This window comes from Amblyraja radiata, chromosome 13 (assembly GCF_010909765.2).
Source record: "Amblyraja radiata isolate CabotCenter1 chromosome 13, sAmbRad1.1.pri, whole genome shotgun sequence".
NCBI lineage: Eukaryota > Metazoa > Chordata > Chondrichthyes > Rajiformes > Rajidae > Amblyraja > Amblyraja radiata.
In genome coordinates, this window is record NC_045968.1 from 9,650,240 (window position 1) to 9,666,658 (window position 16,419).

The 16,419-nt window shown below is 45.4% G+C and overlaps 1 protein-coding gene across 1 annotated transcript in view; it reads right to left on the reverse strand.

Annotated features, from left to right (window-relative positions):
* Positions 1-5,565: 5,565 nt before the first annotated feature.
* Positions 5,566-16,419, reverse strand: part of si (sucrase-isomaltase) — a 191,940-nt gene continuing 181,086 nt past the window's right edge. Inside the window, 2 exon segments of the mRNA XM_033031193.1 lie at positions 5,566-5,833; positions 11,506-11,679. Coding sequence (XP_032887084.1) covers positions 5,750-5,833; positions 11,506-11,679 — 258 coding nt within the window. The 3' untranslated portion in view covers positions 5,566-5,749.

Sequence of the window (16,419 nt, forward strand, 5' to 3'; positions counted from 1 at the left end):
GGCGACCTCCGGCCGGGACTAACCTGAGGGCTCCAGTTGCAGAGTCTGCGGAACTGACATCGCGGAGCTGGCCAACTTCGGATCGGGAAGAGCTGTGGTGGCGCGCGGGCTGCGACCCGACTTTTGGAGTTCGGAGGCACCGGCCGCAGACCCGGTGGACGGGAACAACGGGAGCTCGCAGGTCCCTGGTGGGAGACCGCTTTTCCGAGCTCCGCAACGGCGACTTCTCCCGCTGGAATCGCGGGTTTAAGGACATGGAGCCGGGGCCTAACATCGCCCGGCGTGGCTTAAACGGCCTCAGGACTTACCATCGCCCGCCGGGGGCTTTAACATCGGAGCCCCAGTTCGCCTCGACACTGCAGTTGGACTGCTGGACCACGGGAGAAGGAACAAAGGGAAGAGATAAAGACTTTGCCTTCCATCACAGTGAGGAGATGTTGGAGACTCACTGTGATGGATGTTTATGTAAACTGTGTTAAGTGTGGGTCTTGGATTGTTTGTAATGTAAAAAACTGTAGAAATGACATTTCGTTCAAACCTAGGTTGAATGACAATAAATAGCATTCTATTCTATTCTATTTTATATCAGCATTCTTCTGATAATCGTAGAAATAAGGAACTGACGATGCTGGTTTGGCTTTTCTTCCGAGAGTAGGGTGGCGCAGCGGTAGAGTTGCTGCATCACAGCTTCAGAGACCCAGGTTCGATCCTGACTACGGGTCAGGACTGTCTGTACGGAGTTTGTACGTTTTCCCTGTGACCGCGTGGGTTTTCTCTGGGTGCTTCAGTTTCGTCCCACACTCCTAAGATGTGCTGGTCTGTAGGTTAATTGGCTTTGGTGAAAATTGTAAATTGTCCCGAGTGTGTGCGGAGGATAGTGTTAGTGTTAGTGCACGCTGGTCGGTGCCGACTCGATGGGCCAAAGGGCCTGTGTCTGCGCTGTATCTCTAAATTAAAGTAGTGACCTGGATTTTGCCAAGACGTGGTTTGCTATTTGATCTAGTTGTTGAAGATGCACAGTTGTTCCAAACAGGATCACATTTATTTTGCCTTTCCAGAACTAGTTGAGGAAAGGAGGAATTGCAACTAGTTGAGGAACTGCTGATGAAAGTTTGACAAATTGCAAATAGGCACAAAAAGCTGGAGTAACTCAGCGGGACAGGCAGCATCTCTGGAGACAAGGAATGGGTGACGTTTTGGGTCGAGACCCTTCATCAGCCCTTTGCAGTTGACGTTCGGGTCGTCTCGATCCTTAACGTCACCTATTCCTTCTCTCCAGAGATGCTGCCTGACCCACTGAGTTACTCCAGCACCTTGTGTCTATCTTCGGTGTAAACCAGCATCTGCATTTCCTTCCTACACTTATTCTTAACTTTGCTCCTTGAGTTAGTTGCAACACCTGGTTTCGTATGAATGGCTTTACATATCCAGTGCAGGTCTTATATGGCTGATGACTAACAGCAGAATCCTTTACATGGACACTATTGGAATTGCAGCAAAGTGCTCAGATTTAATACTTTCGGAAAAGATAAAAGGAGCATGCAAGGACATTTTTTTAAAACTCTGGCTCACTCTGATCTGGAATTGACCGCAGGTAAAGCTGTTGAAAACAGAAGCAGCCAGTCGAGAGGGAATTGGATCGGTATTTAGGAGAGATACATTTGCAGGGCTGTGTGGAAGCAGATGATGGGACTGATAGGATTGGTATTTCCAGCAATTTTACTAGCAAAGCGTTGATGGGCCAAATGGCCTCCACCTGTGCTATAACAATATTACGAGCGGAAAATCATAGTCAATAGTTATCACTCAATCATTCAATGTCACCAAACCACATTATCTAATCAATACCATGCTGCTGCTGCTTGTAAACCTGACTGCACACGATTCAGTGTCACCTGATCTGCAACTCAACAATGGCTGCACGGCAAAATCACTGAAGATAAACAAAGGTGGAGTAACTCAGCAGGTCAGACAGAATCTGCGGAGAAAAGGAATAGGTGACATTTCAGGTCGAGATCCTTCTTCAGACTTGAGAGTCAGGGGACAGGGAAACAAGAGATTTGTCTGCTACACTACAAACTCTCCTCAAGGTATGCCTACTTTGAAGAAGTTCTCTCCGAAGAGAGCTCTGTAAAGGGGCTGTCCCACTGCGGCGACCTAATCTAAGAGTTTAGAAGAGTTTGCCCTCGACTCAAACTCGCAGCATGGTCGACACGTGGTTCTAGGAGGTCCTATGAGGTCACTGGAACTCTCCTTCATGCTCGAGGGAAGTTCCCGCATACTCGTGGCCTCAGCTAGGTAGCTGAAAAATTGTCAGATGTTGAAACATTTTCAGCGAGTAGAATTGGTCGGCATGGTTCTTTTGAACTCGTAGGGCATAGAGTGAGTGGGGTGGGGTCGCTATTTAGTTACAGGCCTTTGCGATGTGTTTGTGTGTGTGTGGTCGAACGATCCCAGATCGCGGTTTCATTGCTGACGGTCGATCCAGCTCGAGGTTTTTCAGGCGAGTGCCCTCGAACATGAAGGTCGCGTCAGTGGGACAGGGCCCTTAACACCTTCCATCCTACTTACCTGACTCTCAGTCTGAAGAAGGGTCTCGACCTGAAACGTCACCTATTCCTTCTCTCCAAAGATGCTGCCTGACCCGCCGACTCCAGGATTTTGTGTTTAAGAAAGAACTGCAGATGCTGGAAAAATCGATGGTAGATAAAAATGCTGGAGAAACTCAGTGGGTGATGCATCATCGATGGAGAATCTCCGCATTTTGCTTTCTTTGCCAATTCTAGGACAACTTAATTTCCTTGTAACGAGAGATGTGAGGAAAGATAAGTTTGTTGCGTTTAATGCCACGTGTACCGAGGTATTGTGTGGCACGGTGGCGCAGCGGTGGAGGTTACAGCACCAGAGACCCGGGTTCAATCCCGACTACGGGAGCGTGTCTGTATGGAGTTTGTGCGTTCTCCCCGTGACCTGTGTGGGTTTCCTCCAAGATCTTCATGTTCCTCCCACACTCCAGAGACGTACAGGTTTGTAGTTTAATTGGCTTGGTGTATGTGTAAATTGTCTCTAGTGTGTGAAGGATAGTGTTAGTGTGCGGTGATCGCTGGTCGGTGTGGGCTGAAGGGCCTGTTTCTGTGCTGTATCTCTAAACTAAACTGACCATGGTTACAATTGAGCCACCTGCAGTGTACATATACATGATGAAAAATAATAATTGATTTTGTGGAACATACTAAACTCCGCAAAGGATATTTTGGTTGAGGGGTCAGAGTTTGCAAACTGAATGTGCGTGAGCTGGTGCAGAATTATTTTCATAAGGTAATAAAAACACGTCACTTTACTAGTGGGTTAGTGGTGCACTTATATTAACATTTCCTTGAAGGCATTGTGAAGAAATGAAGCAGATTTTTTGACCACCACATCATTTTATTGAGTGTCGAGAAAGCACTCAAAACACTTCAGGGCAAACAATTTGTTTCATTACCAGCCTTAAAACAATATAGAAACTGGTTAAAAAGATTGAAAAAGGGGCTTTAGTTGATTTGTAGTCATTTCCCAATTTATCAGTAAGCAAAATTACTGCAAAAGTCAAGTCTTAAGATGATTGAGCAGTCAAATCATCGCAAGAGTTTTTCGCTACTCATCTTCTGTTCCATATGTATTAAGTGTGGCATTGTAGCGCAGCGATAGGCTTGCTGTCTAACAGCGCCATTTAAAAAATCCTTTATGAAAATTCTTAATCTGAATGTTATTTGATGGCACACTAATTAAACTGATTTGAGGATCGTGCCCGACAAAAGCAGGTCTAGACACCACCCCTTGGCATCAGTGATATGTTGTGTTATTACTTGCGAGCGGAAGCCCAAGGCAAATTCCTTGTATGTGTACATACTTGGCCAATAAACTCATTCATTCATTCATTCATATCTTTGTCTAATCTTCATTATCAGTTACACAAGGGTCAACATTTATCACAAACTTAACTGACAATCATAAAAATCATAATCATAAAAATACTTTAGCTGGAGCTAGGATTTATGTATTAATTGTGAATTAGGCCATTTGGCCCATCGAGTCTACGCCGCCATTCAAACATGGCTGATCTCTGCCTCCTAATCCCATTTTCCTGCCTTCCCTCCATAACCCTTGACACCCGTTCTAATCAAGAATCTATCTATCTCTGCCTTAAAAATATCGACTGACTTGACCTCCACAACCCTCCGTGGCAATGAGTTCCACAGGTTAACTACCCTCTGACTAAAGAAGTTCCTCCTCACCTGCCTTCTAAAAGAGTCTTTCCATCATGTAGAAAACACTCCAGTTACCAGTGTAGGAAAGAACTGCAGATGCTGGTTTCGATCGAAGGTAGACCCAAAATGCTGGAGTTACTCAGCGTCACAGGCAGCATCTCTGTAGAGAAGGAATGGGTGACGTTTTGGATCGAGACCCTTCTTCAGATTGATGTCAGGGGAGTGGGCGATACAGAGATAGAATGTAGTCGGAGACAGGTGGGAGAACTGGGAAGGGTGAGAGGATGGAGAGAGAGGGAAAGCAAGGGCTACTTGGTTAGAGATGTCAATGTTCATACCGCTATGGTGAAGTTACTCAAGGGAAATATGAGGTGCTCTTCTTCCAATTGTGCTTTAACTCCCCCTCCTATTCCCAATCGGATCTTTCTGTCATGGAACACCTCCATTATCCAAGTGAGGCCCAGCGCAAATTGGAGCAACAGCACCTCAAATGTTTGTTTCTATCTTCACACCAACCTCAACCCTCAGAAATCCCAGCGTTTCAAGTTAAGAATAAAATGTAGTGTTTTCTTTGCTCCAATATATTGCCCTTGATTAAAAACAATACCGCTTTATATTTTTCTCCACAGAAATGTATCTCCTACTAAACAGTTGCATTCAGCAATTCTTCTCATATGTGATTACATTTGCCAATTGGATTTTGTGCTCGAGACTTGAGAAAATGTATATAACTTAACTATAGCTCTTGGCACAACGGTAGTTATGTGATGGTACATGACGGTACCCTTTATGTTAAATACTGATAGGACACTTTATAAGCCATTAAAAAAAGAGAATTTCCCTTGAATGTGCGGCACAGCGGCAGTTGCTGCCTGGCAGCGCCAAAGACGGGTTCGATACAGGACTACGGGTGCTGACTGTATGGAATTTGTACGTTCTCCCCATTACCTGCTTGGGTTTTCTCCGGGATCTCCAGTTTCCTCCCACACTACAAAGATGTACGGGTTTGTAGACGAATTGGCTTGGTATACTTGTAAATTGTCCTTGGTGTGTGTAGGATAGTGTTAATGTGCGGGGGTTGCTAGTTGGCACGGACTGATCGGGCCGAGTGGTCTTTGTCCGCACTGTATCTGTGAACTAAACAGTTCTGACCAACTATCATCCCTCCCACATGTACAGCCGACAAAACACCTTTATCCACATAATGCGGCTGAAATATCCACAATTTTGTTGACAAACTTGCTGTAGCAAAACAACTGTTTAAAAAAAAATAACAATGCTGGTAAAGTGTCAGAAATGAAAGACGAACTCCTCATTTAGAAGTGCAGTAAAAGTTTATTATTTGCAATCATCTTTTAAAAAATCCATCGGATTTTAATTATTGCACTGTTTGGTTTCTTCACAAAATTTCTTCCAAGTCTTCATTCATGAAAATGTAATAATGAAATTCTTCCAAAAACCTATCTGCATGCCATTAGTGTTCCTTGATGCTTACTAAATTAATGTCCAGGATCTGTTTTCCAAATGATTGTTAATGGCTCATCGATCTGAAAGGCATGGTCTGTCATATCAATAGTAAGTTTCTATCAATGAAAAAAAAAGACACAAGATTAGCTGATTTCATTTAAGAGTAAAGTCCATTATTTGAATGATAATTGGATACATTTTTAACTTCTTTCATCAAAGGATTGGTTAATGAATAGAAACATGCCAATGCAGAGCGGTACCAAAAATTGCTGGTTTTCTTTTAATTTTCAATTATTATTTTAGGAGATTGTTTCGTTGAAATAGCATTATAATGAAGTTCTATTCCTCATTCTATTTTCATGTTCTTTCCCATTAACATATAGACTTTGCATTAGTTGCCTTAATTGGCAGAATATTTCATGTGGTGTTTAGCTTAGAGATACAGTGCAGATGGAAACAGGCCCTTTGGCTTACAGAGTCTGCACCGACCAGCGATCCCTGCACATCAACACTACGCTACACGCATTAGGGACAATTAAAAAAAAACATTTTACATTTATACCAAGCTAATTAACCTGTAAACCTGTATACCTTTGCAGTGTGGGGGGTGGGGGGGAACTGAAGATCTCAGAGATTGATAGGGATGCATGAGACCAGGCAATTTCCTATCATTCCTAGAAAACTTGTTTTTATGGAGTACTGTACTGTACTGGAATTTGAATGAAGGCATAAGGAACTGCAGGTGTTAGTTTAGCAAAACATGAGACAAATTGCTGGAGTAACTGGGTCAGGCTGCATGTCGGGAGAACATGGATAAACAACGTTTCTGGTCAGGTCTCTTGTAGGAGGGGAGAGAAAGCTGGAATAGAGTAGAGGTGGGGGTGGGACAATGCCTGGCAATTGATGCTGTCCAAAATGCAACAGATAGTCTCTCCCTCAATCCCAGCAAGGTCACAAAGGGCAGGCTCCCTGGAAGATAGAGTGGACGTGGAAAGGATATTTCCAGTAAATCTAGTCTAGGACCAGAGAGCACACACTCAGAATAAAAGGATGTGCTTTCAAAATGGCAATGAGGAGGAATTTCTTTAGTCAGCGGGTGGTGAATCTGTGGAATTCATTGCCACAGATGGCTTTGGGAGCCAAGACATTGGGCATTTTTAAGGCAGATTGAAAAGTTCTTGTTTAGTAAGGGCATCAAGGGTTACAGGGAGAAGGCTGGAGAATGGGGTTAAAAGGGAAATATAGATCAGCTGTAATTAAATGGTAGGGTAGCCTAATTGTGGGGGGGGGGATGGACTAGCACTGCTCCTATGTTTCATGGTCATATGGTAATTCAGTGGTTGGGTGCTTGGCTAATGGGTGGAAGAGTGAAGGGGCATGAAAGTTAACAGAGAATCTATCTTATGCTATCTCATGGCATAGGCCAGAGAATGGAGCGGCTGTGCTTGTATACTCTGAAGTTTAGAAGGATGAGATGGAATCTTATTGAAACATATAAGAAGATTAAGAGTTTGGACACGCTAGAGGCAGGAAACGTGTTCCCGATGTTGGGGGAGTCCAGAACCAGGGGCCACAGTTCAAGATTAAGGGGTAAGCCATTTCGAACGGAGACGAGGAAACACTTTTTCACACAGTTGTGAGTCTGTGGAATTCTCTGCCTCAGAGGACGGTGGAGGCTGGTTCTCTGGATGCTTTCAAGGGAGAGCTAGATAGGGCTCTTAAAGATAGCGGAGTCAGAGGATATGGGGAGAAGGCAGGAATGGTGTACTGATTGGGGATGATCAGCCATGATCACATTGAATGGCGGTGCTGGCTCGAAGGGCCAAATGGCCTATTCTTGCACCGATTATCTATTGTCATTCTCCATGGCTGTTCTGCCTCGCAGCTGGGTTGTAGCTGAGTGCTACATTCCTGCACCCCCTCCAAATACAAACAGGCATATGATGTTTCAGGCTGAGGCCCTTCTTCTGACAGATGGAGTGGGGGGGCAGGGGGGGGGGGGGGGGGGGGGGGGTGGAGAAAGGTGGAAAAGAGAGATGGGGATGGGCAAAATCAGGCAAATTAACTTCAAGTCAAAGGTGCAGCCATGGGCACTTGCATGGGCCCCTGCTATGCCAGTCTTAGATTAGTTTGGAGACACTGAGGAAACAGGCCCTTCGGCCCAACGCGTCCATGCCGACCAGTGATTCCCGCACATTAACACTATCCTACACACACTAGGGACAATTTTAACTTGTACCAAGCCAATTAACCCACAAACCTGTACGTCTATGGAGTGTGGGAGGAAACCGAAGATCTCTGAGAAAACCCACGCGGCCACGGGAAAATTAACAAACTCCATACAGACAGCACCCGCAGTCGGGATCGAACACGGGTCTCCGGCGCTGCAAGGACTGTAAGGCAACAACTCGACTGTGCGCCACCATGCCGTCCTTATATTTTTAAAACACACACTAAGTAACATGATGGGTCAGGCAGCATCTCAGGAGAATAGGTGACGTTTTGGGTGGGTCCCTTCTTCAGACTTCTACTTTCAAGGTGCTGTGGATGTGGAGCCCAAAATTCTTCAATACATCAATGCAGTTAAGGGTCCTGCCATTAATTGTATGGTTTCTTCTTATATTTGACCTTCCAATTCGAAACGCCTCGTACTTGCCCAGATTAAACTCCACCTGCCTTTTCTCCGCCCATATCTATAATTGATTTATATCCAGCCTCCTTGTTGAAGGCATTCAACTCAATGATAATCAATGCTGCTCAATGGATGTAATTAATATTTGGCAGCACGGTGGCACAGAGGTAGAGTTGCTGCCTTACAGCACCAGTGACCCCGGTTCGATCCTGACTACAGGTGCTGTCAGTAGTTTGTATGTTCTCCCTGTGACCTGCGTGGGTTTTCCCCCGGGAGCTCCAGTTGCCATCCATACTCCAAAGGCGTACAGGTTTGTAAGTTAATTGGCTTGGTAATATTGTAAATTGTCCCTAGAGTGTGCAGGACAGTGTTAGTGTGCGGGGACCGCTGGTCGGCGCGGGCTCGGTGGGGCAAAGTGCCTGTTTTCACGCTGTATCTCAAAACTAAACTAAACTAAAAAATCGATGCTACCCACATTCCCTTTACCAACAACTCATGTATATGTTATTAGCATTGAATTCTTCCCCTTTGTTACAGTATTTTGTATTTTTAAACCGGTGGTTGGCATGGCAGAAGTCCAGAACGGGGTGGGCAACTTTGAACATTTTCTGTTTGGAGAGAGCTGCGATTTTGTAAATCCCTAGATATCACACCGGGATAAGTTCTGTACAATAATGTGGAAGATTGAAGCTCAACATGTGGAACTGACTCAGCAAGAGCCTGTTATATGCCTAACCTAACAATCCTCTCAATTGACATCTAGGCTGGCTAAATTCTATCCCATGGACAGGTTAAGCCAAGGGTTGAACACCAGCTGAATAGGAGATGTGAATTATTAGATTGGGCAGAGCTAAGAAATCAAGAGATTTGGACAATTCTCTCTGTTGTTACAAGATTGAAACTTGTGACACAATTAAAGATAAATAGGAGATGTTTCACTATCGGTAACACTGTTAAAATAAATTGTTACAAAGGCATCTAATTAATATCCTCTATTTCTCTCTGTCAAGATACGAATATCTTTTTGTTTAAAATATGAGTGCCGGGATACAAAGTGATGGTTGGAATGATTTACGGAAGCTATCTGTGTGAGGCTGATGGAACACTGGAAGAACTCTAGTCACAAGCAGAGGTAGGATCCAGTATGAATTCTGCAGTTTCATGATATTTCACCACATTGTACATAGGAAAGATTTGCAGGGATATGGGCCAAACGCAAGCAAATGGCACTGGCTTAGATAGGCATCTTGTTCGGCAAGGGAAAATTGGCCAAAACGGCCTGTTTCTGTGCTGTATAACTCTATCACACTTTTGTTAAACTAAGTTGTTATCTACTGAGGAAGGAAATGGGGTGAATTTTGAGATTTCACTCCCAGTATGGGATATCACAACATTGGAACAAAAGGTGAAAGTCTATCAGCGTTTTAAAAAAATAAGCTGAAAATCCAAAAAGTGTAAACACTGACTTCCCCCAACAACAAACCCCCCCCCCCAAAAAAAGTTGGGGGAAAGCACAGCGGTAGAGTTGCTGCCTTAAGGGCCTGTCCCACGAGCATGCGACTACATGCGGCAAGCGCGACCTAATGTGGTCGCTTGAGCCGTACGGCCTCGTGGGGCCGGTCCCACTTCGATCGCCGGAGCCGTATGGAATTGTGCGGAGCTGGTCCCGACATCGCTCGGGGCTCCGAAAACTGACAGTGTTCAAAAATCCCGCGCAGCAACGGCCTGCTGGCCCGCAGCCGCCTCGACGGGCGTGCGCAGCGTCTCGACGCCGTATGCAGCGTCTTGACGGCATACGTCACGCGCGAACTTCCCGCGGACTTCGCTCGAACTTCACATCAATCACCCGACCTCCGCGCAGCCTCCGCTTCCGGTTTGGCCGCGCTCGCCGCATGCAGTTGCATCCTGGTGGGACAGGCCCTGTACGGGGATCACTCGACCTCCGCACGGCTCCCGCTTCCGGTTTGGTCGCGCTTGCCGCATGCAGTCGCATGCTAGTGGGACAGGCCCTTTACAGTGCAAGAGGCCTGGGTTCTACCCTGACTACCAGTGCTGTTTGTACATTCTCCACGTGACCTGCATGGGTTTTCTCCGAGCTCTTCGGTTTCCTCCCACACACCGAAGACATGCAGGTTTGTAGGTTAATTGGTTTGGTATAAATGTAACCATCATCCCTAGTGTATGTAGGGTCATGTTAATGTGCGTGGATTGCTGGTCAATGCAGAATCGGTGGGTCGAAGGGCCTGTTCCTCACTGTGTCTCTAAACTAAACTAAAAAATCAATGCTACCCACATTCCCTTTACCTACTACACACAGGTACTGCCATGTTGTTATCAGCATTGTATGTTTCCCCTTTGTTACAGTATTTTGTATTTTTAAACTGGTGGTTGGCATGGCAGCAGTCCAGAATAGGTGGGCAACTTTGAACATTTTCTGGTGGAGAGAGCTGTGATTTTGTAAATCTCTTGATATCACCCCAGGATGCAAAAAAATACATTTCAACATGTGGAACTGACTCAGCAAGAGCCTGTTATATGCCTAACCTAACAATTGACATCTAGGCTGACTAAATTCTATCCCATGGACAGGTTAAGCCAAGGGTTGAACAGCAGCTGAATAGGAGATGTGAATCACTAGATCGGGCAGAGCCGAGAGATCAAGAGATTTGTACGATTCTCTCTGTTGTTTCAAGATTGAAACTTGGGACACAATTAGGAGAAGTTTCACTATTGGTAACACCATTAAAATAAATTGTTACAAAGACATCTTAGTAATATCCACCATTCATGTCTGTCTTCAGAATTGCATTCCTGATGATTAGGACTCCAGGAAGAAAATCCCATTTTTAAACTGAGCAGCATAAGAATTTCCACTACTCTTCATCTGAATGGAATTGTACAGTATATTCACATTAGCTGAGTTTCTTATCATCCATTTTATCTTTAAAGGGTGGCTTGAGATTAAATCATATTGAACAATGCAATGTGATATAAAGTACTCCTTTTTTTTGGTTTAATAAGATAAAGGCATGTAATGGAGTGTTTAATATACATTAATATGGATAGATAATTCCTCAGTATATCACAGTCAATTAGAATCTAAATGTTACGCGTAATGAGAGGCTGTAGGATCACAGAACGTTGTTCTTTCCTTACCGGCAACTGAGGTGAGTGCTCAAAATTGGTGATGTTGTAGGTTGCGTTTTTATAAGTCACCATGACACTTGTAGGTGGAATAATCTCTGCTCCCCACACATCAAGGTATCCTAATTTCAACTCATTTGCTGTGCTCTTTCTGTTAGAATGCAATATGCTAATTTGCAGAGTATTCTGGGCAAACAAAAAGAAAGATCACAGGGATGTTACCAACAATTAGACTTTGACGTGTCAGCAATCGTAGTTGGTTGTAAGATAGCAAACATTATTGAACCGCAGATAGACACGAAATGATGGAGGAACTTAGTGGGTCAGGCAGCTTCTCTGGAGAAAAGGAATAGGTGACATTTTGGGTTGGAACTAGGGTTGCCAACTGCCTGACTCCCAAACAAGGGACAAAAGATCAAAATAAGGGACAAATTCCCTTGTGACAGGACGTTAACCAAGTCACCAAGTCCGTGCAATTTGTTGACTGACTTGGCGGTGAATGATGAGTTGGCCCGGGTGCTGGACTGCACACAGAGCCCAGCCGGCGGGACCAGCTGAGGAGTTTTCTCCTGGGCCGCACGACATCGCGCGCAAAGTCCGGCGCCCCGTCCAACTCATAAACTGATGATTGGCCATGGTGGTGATGTCGGCGGTAAGCAAAGGTCTGAAAGTCAGACAGCTGGCCGGGCTGCCGACCGACAGGGCCACGGGCGAGGCGCTGCTGCTGCTGCTGCTGCACTCCATAGGCTGCACTACATCCGGACGGTGAAGCGGGGCCGGACACGGCGCTCCGACCGGACAGTCCCCTCGACCCGAGTAGTAGCAGTCATATACGGGACAAGGGCGGTCCCGTACGGGACAAACCAATTTAGCCCAATATACAGGATGTCCCGGCTAATACGGGACAGTTGGCAACCCTGGTTGGAACCCACCTTCAGACTCTATAGTCTGAAATATACTTGTGAGCCTGAAAAAGTATCTCGACCCAAAATGTTACCTATTCCTTTTCTCCAGAGATGCTGCCTGACTTCCTGAGTAACTGCAGCATTTTGTGTCTGTCTACGGTGTAAACCAGCATCTGCAGTTTCTTCCTACACATTATTGTACAGCAGTTAGACAAGCTCATGAAAGATTAGTCATTCAAGTTTTATACAATGTAACATCCAGATAAATTCATAAACTTATTTTCTGTGCTAAATTATACAATAGAGCTGAAATACACCAAGAAGCTAAATGGAACCAAGGATCAATAAATACTTTGGGACTAATTTCTACACATTCAGGGCAAAAAGATCACAATTAAGGTGACTGACTCCAATTATAGCCTTAACTGGTGTGCAAACATCAGAGAGTCAGGGCTACCATTGTGGTTCCATCTCTGTCACTCGGTCTTTCTGTGCAGAAACACAATCTTGTAACATTTTATACCATCAATAATGAGAGTTGTAAAGATACTAATAAAAATGTAGCCAAGTTCTAAGATTATTAGTGGGTGGCAGAGTGGTACAACTGGCAGGGCTGCTGTCTCATAAGGGCAGAGACCTAGGTTAAACTTGCCCTGGTTTGAAGGCTTAGATGGGGCATATCAGTTGGTACGGACAAGTTGGGCCAGAGGACCTGTTACCGTGCTGTATGACTCTATATGACTTTAGAGTGTTTTCCTCCTTGAAGCCCATTCCCTGTTTTACCAAGGCTGTTCATCCCGCACCATTCAACAATAACCCTGAGCTGGAATTCAGTCGTATGTTGCCTGCTTAGACCAAGGTCGTGATGAGGTTTGGAACATCCTGACGAATCCCAAACCGAGCATTGAGAAGCAAATTGTCGGCGGTTGCTGGCGCCAACTTCCATGACTTAGCTGATGATCGAAGTTTGATTGAGCAGTTATTCGCCAGATGGGATTTGGGTTTGAGTTGAGTTTATTGTCACGTGTACCGAGGTACAGCGAAAATCTTTTGTTGCGTGCTAACCAGTCAACGGAAAGACAATGCATGATTACATTCAAGCCATTCACAGCGTTTAAACACACGATCAAGGGAATATCGTGAAGGACGTTTAGTGCACGATAAAGATCAAAGTTAAGATAAGAAACGTTGCTCCTGGAGTAGAAATGTAAAATTGTGGAGAGATTGTAATGTGTGATCGCGGACCCACTTGTGACTGGCACAGAAATGGTCGCCTGGGTTAAGTGCCATCTTTGTCCACCTATTGGAGGTGGACCTGTTTTGTGGGTAGGACACACTTTGGCCCAGTGGTATGAACATTGACTTGTCTAACTACAAGTAACCCTTGCTTTCCCTCTCACCATCCCTCCCCCTTCCTAGTTCTCTGTCCAGTCTGAATGTCCCCCTGGTTACATTTTACCTCTGTTTGCTTCGATGTTAGCAAGGGGCAGATGGCAATGATCTATTCTACATTTTCCTTGAACTCCATCCTCTTTGATGTCTCATTTTCACACCTTGCCCTTCCTTATCTCTGTGTCTCCCTCTCCCCTGACTCAGTCTGAAGAAGGGTCTGGACCCTAAACGTCACCCATTACTTCTATCCAGAGATGCTGCCGGACACGCTGGGTTAAACCGGCATTTTGTATCTATCTTCGGTGTAAACCAGCATCTGTAGTTCCAACCTACACACAACATTCCACACTGTTAGGGTGAGGCCAGGGCAATAAGTCCACTGAAACAAGTTGGCTACCTCTGGAGTGCAAGTCTACGGTACTCTAACCTGCAGGCACTCTAGTCTTGTCACCTTTGAGCCTGGTGATCTATCGTTTCTTAATATCACCAGGAATTGTCTGAATTGGCTGAATACCATCTTCAGTGATGGATAGAACAGAGGTGGATCATCCACTTGGCTGGTAAATTCTTCGGCCCTGTCTTTTGCACTCTCAGGCTGAGCTCTGTGTTTGCTGAGGATTGACTGAAAGGTACAGCCTGGAAACAGGCCCTTCAGCCCACTGGTGAGGGGGAATTTCTTTAGTCAGATTGTAGTGAAACTGTGGAATTCATTGCCATAGAAGGCTGTGGAGGCCAAGTCAATTGATTATTTTAAACGCGGACCTTGATAGATTCTTGATTAGTACATCAGGGGTTATGGGGAGAAGGCAGGAGAATGGCGGGAATTGAAAGGGAGAGATAGATCAGCCATGATTGAATGGCGGAGTAGACTCGATGGGACGAATGGCCTATTTCTGCTCTTATGAACTTATTACCTGGTCGCACGAGTTCTATGTTATCCCACTTTCATCCTCCACTTCCTCCACATGGGGAGCAATTTACAGACCAATCCAGAGGCAGGTTCTCTGGATGCTTTCAAGAGAGAGCTAGATAGGGCTCTTAAAATAGCGGAGTCAGGGGATACGGGGAGAAGGCAGGAACGGGGTACTGATTGGGGATGATCAGCCATGATCACATTGAATGGCGGTGCTGGCTCGAAGGGCCGAATGGACAACTCCTGCACCTATTGTCTATTGTCAATTTACGTGCAAACTTAGCGTGCAAACTTCACGCAGGCAGCACCTGAGGTCTGGATCGAACCTGGGTCTCGAGGCAGCAGCTCTACCTCATTGACACCTTTCCCTCGGCCATCAATGAACCATTTTACATTCCCTTGATCATCGCTTGCTTTGATCTGTCAGTTTCACCTTATCTTTCCATATCCCTAGATTCTCTCTCACCTGACTCTCAGTTCGAAGGAAGATCTCGACCCAAAACGTTACCTATAAACTTGCTCACCAATCAGACGTTCATTTGTGGGCGGAAACCATCAAGTTTGGCTAGACACGAAAGGCTGGAGTAACTCAGCGGGACAGGCAGCATCTCTGGAGAGAAGGAATGGGCGACGTTTTGGGTCGAGGCCCTTCTTCAGACCCATTTCTTCTCTCCGGAGATGCTGCCTGTCCCGCTGAGTTACACTAGCTATGTCCTTTTCCCCTTCTCCCCATCCCCTTCCACATATATTCCTTCCTCTGGCTTCATACGCTAGGCCTGTTCTGTCCTTATCTTGCAATTAGTGTCTTTTCATTCATAGCCATTCTAACCATCTGCCCAGCAAAACTCCTCCGCACCTCCATCCACCTATCACTTGCCAGGCTTTGTCCTGCCCCCATCTCGCTGCCAGCTTTCTCCCCCCCCCCCCCCCCTACTACAATCGAACTGAAGAAGGGTCCCAACCTGAAACATTGCCTGCATTACCTTAGGTATTCAAGCAAAGAAATTCACTGTGACTTGTCACATGAGACATTAAAGTATTCAGTCATTCATTCATTCATTTGGCCCATCGCCCTTGAAACCCTTCCTATCCATATTTTTTTTTTACGTCATAAGCATAGACATAGACATAGAAAATAGCTGCAGGAGGAGGCCATCCGGCCCTTCGAGCCAGCATCACCATTCATTGTGATCATGGCTGATCGTCCCCAATCAATAACCCGTGCCTGCCTTCTCCCCATATCCCTTGATTCCACTAGTCATAATTGAATCCGCTTTTATTGCTTCCTCGGGCAGCTCATTCCAGATATAAACTATCCTCCAAATGAAAAAGTTGCTGCTGTAGTCTTTCTGAAATCTTTTTTAATCTTATGCACCTCAGTACGTTCACCTCTCAGCCTCCAAAGCAAGAAAAATCCCAGCCTGTCCAACCGCTCCCTGTAACTCAAGCCCGCAAGCCCAGGCAACATCTTGGTGAATCTTTTCAGCAACTTAAATCTTTTCCAACCTAATGACATCCTTCCTATAGCTGAGCAAACAGAACTGCCCACAGCGCTCCAAGTGTGGCCTCGCCCAATGACTTGTGCAGCTCCATCATGTTGTCCCAACGTTTGTACTCAAAGCAACTCAAATAGGTGGCATTTAGAGTCGAGACCTTCCTTCGGACTGAGGCAAGGGAGAGGGAAACTAGGGATATGGAAAGGCAAGGTGTGAAAGT